Below are 6,000 nucleotides of genomic sequence, written 5' to 3' on the forward strand. Positions count from 1 at the left end.
AAGCTAATGTTAGCTAATTACTCTCTGTTGAGATATGACTTATTGATAATTCAGCTTAAACATATTTTAATGTTGTTTAATGTGGTTTATTTGCAGTTAGGGATGAAGGTTTTAAAATTTAATGAGCAGTATTTCACCTGCTCTTCTTGCCGCTCTCCTGGGTCAGTGGAGGATATGTGAGCCCAGCACAGAGCAGGTCACATGACACTAGAGTTGCCAACCGTCCCTTGAAAAACGGAATCGCCCCGTATTTAGAATAAAAGGTACGCGTCCCGTATTATTAGGTGGATCAAAAATCTTCACTAAAATGTCAATGGAATTAATAAATGATGGGGTGCTTAATATTTAACATTACGGTAAATTCATTACCAGCCATATCCTGCTCTGTGACCAATGAGCTGACAGAATATTTCAGCTCATCTCATTGGCCAGCAGGTACCGTTGCTAAGGATAGATAGATAGATAGATAGATAGATAGATAGATAGATAGATAGATAGATAGATAGATAGATAGATAGATAGATAGATAGATAGATAGATAGATAGATAGATAGATAGATAGATAGATAGATAGATAGATAGATAGATAGATAGATAGATAGATAGATAGATAGATAGATAGATAGATAGATAGATAGATAGATAGATAGATAGATAGATAGATAGATAGATAGATAGATAGATAGATAGATAGATAGATAGATAGATAGATAGATAGATAGATAGATAGATAGATAGTTTGTGGAAAATATTTTCTCCATCATGAAAAATAAGTTGACTGATGTGAGGAACAAATGTTCTGCAGAATTAATGAGAACTGAGCTAATTGTCAGTCTAATTAATGAAATGTTCTGCTCAGAGTTTTCTCTGTAGTTCTGAAAAGCAAACAACTCCTTGCAGCAGCAAGAGCTCAAATGAAATATAAATGGAAAAAATAAGTTGTTTCTACATAATTCATCACTGCAGTTTTTAGTTCACTAGTTCAATATTTTTTTCACTACATCTGTACAGTCATGGCCTTTAAGGTACAAGTGTTTATGTTTACAACTTTTCTACAGACTTTTTGTTTGCACTAAATGCACTATTAGGAAAATGTTTTGCATTATACTGTTATGCTTTTTTATATTGTTTTAAGTTAAGCAGGACGGAGGTCTTTTCAATAGTGGTTTATTTATTTTAGAAGGATATTTGTTTTTGTCTAGTAATTTTATTTAGCAAAAAGAATCAATTATTTTATAAATTGCTGAATAATTGTTTTTCCATGGATATTTGTATCAGTCAAAAACATGCATCGAATTAAATTTGGGTTCGAGTCCAATGTTTCCGAAGTCATTTCACACAAAGAAAAAGGGTGAAAAAAAAATCACCAGGCTGGTAGAGGTGCAGACAGTGGGGTTGGATAGACCTACCAGGAGGTGTCCCTTATTTATTTATCAAGGAGTTGGCAACCCTACATGACACAGACAGGTCACATGAAACTTCAGCGACAGTAAAAACACTTAACCTGTTAGTACAACACCAGATTTCTAAGATATTCCAGATAATGTCTGTAACACAGGTCTGCTGAAAGTAGGCTAAAAAAAATCTGCTCTCCAAGATGCCACAGTGAGTCTCTGTGAGGATCCTGAGACCAGAACCAAGTCTCAGGAGTCGGGTTTCATCTGGGATTTGGATACCAATAGCCTAAAAAAGTCTTGGTCCTGACCCGAGCTGATACCTGAGATTGGATGGGACATCCCTATTGTGAATGTTTGATGTGAGGGTTTGCAGTTTGAATCCTTCAAACTTTCTGGACTTGAATTCTTCGTCTGTGTTGTTCCAGGTCTCCATGTAAAAATGGTGGTCTGTGTGAGGATGCTGACGGCTTTGCGGCAGAGCTGGTGTGCCGCTGCCTTGCCGGATTCACGGGGCAACGTTGTGAGACTGACATTGACGACTGTTTGATGGGACCATGTCCCAGCGGTGCCACCTGCGTAGACAGAGTGAATCGGTTCTCGTGCCTCTGCCCAACTGGAGTCACAGGACGTTTCTGCACAGTCAACATGGACGACTGCATCAGTCAGCCCTGCCTGAACGGCGGCCGCTGCCTCGACCGCACCGGAGGCTTTCATTGCCTCTGCCAGACTGGATTCACCGGAACCACCTGCGAGACACTGCCGGGCCCCATGAACGCCAGCCAACCAGCCTGGACGACTGGGGGCTGGGACAGTGGTCGCCATGACAACAGGAAAGTCAAGGTGACATTGAAGGAGCACAGCCCTACTGGACTCTCAGACCTGCAGCTCGTCATCGTGTGGGTGCTGGCTAGCGTGACGCTAGGTGTGGTGTCCCTGACCGCCGCTCTCATCCTGCAGGGACGCTGTAGGCGCTTTGGCCACGCCCTCTACTGGTCATCACCATCCTTATCACCGGAAGCTGGAACACCCAGCCAGCCTGTGCCGTGCAATGTGCCGGAGCATCGGATCAGCTTCCTGAATGCAGTAGAACCACAGAAGAAGAAACTCAACATAGAGGTGATTTAGATTGACGGGCATGTGAGAATGAGACCAGACTGAGAGAGATCCACCTGGACTGTGACATCATCACGGTGACATCATGCTTTCATCAGATGGCTGGCATCTGGCCATGACCAGATCAGAACTTCATTCAGTCGTCAATCACTGATCACTGAACTGATTACTTTAACTACCTTCAGTCAAAACTCAGGGACCCAAAGCCCACAGGAACCTGAAAAACAAGAGGAAGAAATTACGTTGACGACCAGCGCTGAAGCTCGTCCTCAAACATCTCAAATTTCTGTGGATTCACAGATGAACGGACCCGAACAGGGTCAGGGTAGTAAACAAACTCGAGCGCGCAGGTTCTGGTTTCTTTCAGCTGCTTCCATGTGTAGAACCCGCTTGAACTCATCATCTGATTTACATTGGGACCAAAATGGTCAACCTGTGTGATTTGTGTTTCTGGGTCGCCGATAGATTTGGAATTGAAAATGCAAGAGAATTTTCTGTAAATACTGTAAAAAACAATCATATTTATTGCTTCTTGTACAGATTTTATTTGGCCCACTTGGACAAAGTGTTCCCTGCTGAAAAAGAGACTGACTCAGGTGGTCCAGGACTCACCAGAACATTTCTCTGAACAATGCTAGAAGCATTCTGATCCTGTCAGCATTAAATTTCTTTCTGAACCTTTTTCTGTAGTCAGATGTGTTAAATTGTGGTTCCACTACTCGCTGCCTTGATCATTTTTAGAGGACATGCTTTACTTTAGTTATTATGGTTTTGTGAATCAGGAAGCCCTGGACCCTCCTGTAGGACATGGGCACCAAACATACCACCATAATCATGCAGGAAGAACCAGGACTACAGCTACAATTCAATTCAGTTTATTTATATAGCACCAATTCACAACACATGTCGTCTCAAGGTTCTTCACAACAGTCAGGTTCATACATTCCAATTAATCGTAACCATTGAACAGTTCAGTCAGATTCAGTTATTTATTCAAATTGGATAAAAAGTTTTTCTATCTAAGGAAACCCAGCAGATTACATCCAGTCAGTGACTTGCAGCATTCACTCCTCCTGGATGAGCATGTAGAGACAGTGGACAGTCACTGGTGTTGACTTTGCAGCAATCCCTCATACTGAGCATGCATGTAGCGACAGTGGAGAGGAAAAACTCCCTTTTAACAGGAAGAAACCTCCAGCAGAACCAGAACCAGGCTCAGTTTGAGCGGCCATCTGCCACGACCCACTGAGGGTTTGAGAGAACAGAGCAGAGACACAAAGAGAACAAAGAAGCACTGATACAGGAGTACTTTCTATGGGAAGGAAAAGTAAATGTTAATGGATGTAGCTCCTTTAGTTGTTTCATCTAGAAAGAAAGAACAGATAAACTCTGATCCAGTTTTCAAGGTTAGAGTCTGAAAGAGAGAACATAGAGTTAGTTACAGTAGAAGCTCAGTCAGTAGCCATGTCTAGGAGAGAGAAAGGGTTAAACACTGAAAGACAGGGCCATGTGGATCATCTGTAGAAGGTGAGCATTAAGTTGTTGCCAGCAGAAGCTCGGACAATTCCCCTCTCCAGAAAGGTGTCACAGGTAGACACACAGTCAGGCCAGGTGTAGCTTCTAGGAAGAGAAAAGAGAGAACAAAGTTAAAAGCTGAAATAACAGCAAACAATGCAAAATTGGAGAGTAGTATGAGAATGTAGTGAAGAGGGTGAAAGTGGTCATTATGTCCTCCAGCAGCCTAAGCCTATAGCAGCATAACTACAGAGATAGCTCAGGATAAACTAAGCCACTCTAACTATAAGCTTTATGAAAAAGGAAAGTTTTAAGCCTAGCCTTAAAAGTAGACAGGGTGTCTGCCTCACGGACTAAAACTGGGAGCTGGTTCCACAGGAGGGAGCCTGATAACTAAAGGATCTGCCTCCCATTCTACTTCTTCTGGACAGGATATTTCTAATTTTGGCAATGTTCCGGAGATGAAAGAAGGAAATCCTAGAAACCTGTTTAATATGGGATTTAAATGACATGTCCTAGTCAAAGTTAACACCTAGGTTTTTTACTTTATTACCGGAGGTCAATTTAATGCCATCCAGGTTAAATGATTGACTAAGCAGTTACTTTTTTAAAGACTCTGGTCCAACGACGACAACTTCTGTCTTGTCTGAATTTAGAAGCAGAAAATTTAAAGTCATTCAAGTTTTTATATCTTCAAGACATGCTTGTAGTCTATCTAACTGGTTGGGCTCATCAGGATTTATGGATAAGTAAAGCTGAGTATCATCAGCGTAACAGTGAAAATTTATCCTATGCTGCCTGATAATTTGACCTATTGGAAGCATATATATAGTAAAGAGAATTGACCCAAGTACTGAGCCCTGTGGTACTCCACAATTAACCCTGGAGTTTAAAGATGATTTATCATTTACATGAACAAACTGGAATCTGTCAGACAGATAAGATTTAAACCAGCCTAGCGCTACGTAGGTGGATTTTGTAACACCTGTACTGACGTTAAGCTATTTTACATTAATGTTCATAAATCATTCAGGTTCATCACAAACGTGATGAGCGATTTCTGTCACGCATCAAAACAGGAAATATTAGAACGGTTTTAAATCATGAGTCAGCATTTCAATTAAACAAGAATCAGCAAGAACTATTGAAATCAAGAATTACTTTTATTATTAAGCAACTAATATTTATTCAGTAAAAAGAAGCACCAACAAAGACAGAAAACGCTAGTTAATCTACAATTAATCAATTCAGCTTCTTTTCTATCTTCAACCTAAGAGGGGAGGAAGGAAAGGTAAAGATTAATTCGAAGTTTCAGAACCACCTTGACCGGTCACCTTTGCCAAAACGGAACCATTAAAGTAGAACTGAAAAAGAGTGCCTTACTTTGGTCCAACCCAAGCCGTTAATTGAGCTCTCTCACATAAATTTCTATGGACACCCAGTTCCCACACCTCTGTCTCTGTGCTTAGATGATGGTCTAGGTCACTGGACAATCAGCTGGTTTGGTCAGCCAGGAGGTCATTCTGAGACTTCAGGAGGTGCTGGTGTTTTCTGCCACTGGTCTCTGGTTGTGTTGGTGGTTTCCCCACTATGGATTGCCACAAGCCGGGTTGGATACAAAGGGAAACATGTGGATAAACATTGGAAACAAATGTTACAGTTCTGATAGATACAGACGAAGGTTAAATACAACCAGAATCTGAAAGAATGATCAGTGCTCTTTGACTGGAAGATCCTCCCACACCTGCCGGCTGTTTTCCTTTAAACAGACGGAACAATAAGAACAAGGAAGGTTCTACTCTCTTCTCATTGTCTGTGCATCTAGCACTGAAAGTGTCAACAGTTTAATTTAACCGAGTGTAGCGGCCACTTGGATTAATACAGCCAGACGCCGGGAGTTCCAAGCACCAATTTCTGGATTGGCCTCTCAATAACTGAAGGTCAAGAAGGGGAATCTGACTTTTGTGTTCCAACT

General features: G+C 41.3%; 1 protein-coding gene across 10 annotated transcripts in view; it reads left to right on the top strand.

Annotated features, from left to right (window-relative positions):
- dlk2 (delta-like 2 homolog (Drosophila)) overlaps positions 1 to 3,192 on the top strand; it is a 39,031-nt gene extending 35,839 nt beyond the window's left edge. For all 10 annotated transcript variants that reach the window (XM_047351508.1, XM_047351507.1, XM_047351506.1 and 7 more), the window contains one exon: positions 1,823 to 3,192. In XM_047351508.1, the coding sequence (XP_047207464.1) occupies positions 1,823 to 2,522 (700 nt within the window). In that variant the 3' untranslated portion in view covers positions 2,523 to 3,192. The remainder of the gene's footprint in view (positions 1 to 1,822) is intronic.
- Positions 3,193 to 6,000: the final 2,808 nt, after the last annotated feature.

The sequence above is a fragment of the Girardinichthys multiradiatus genome, chromosome 22 (assembly GCF_021462225.1).
Source record: "Girardinichthys multiradiatus isolate DD_20200921_A chromosome 22, DD_fGirMul_XY1, whole genome shotgun sequence".
Taxonomy (NCBI): Eukaryota; Metazoa; Chordata; class Actinopteri; order Cyprinodontiformes; family Goodeidae; genus Girardinichthys; species Girardinichthys multiradiatus.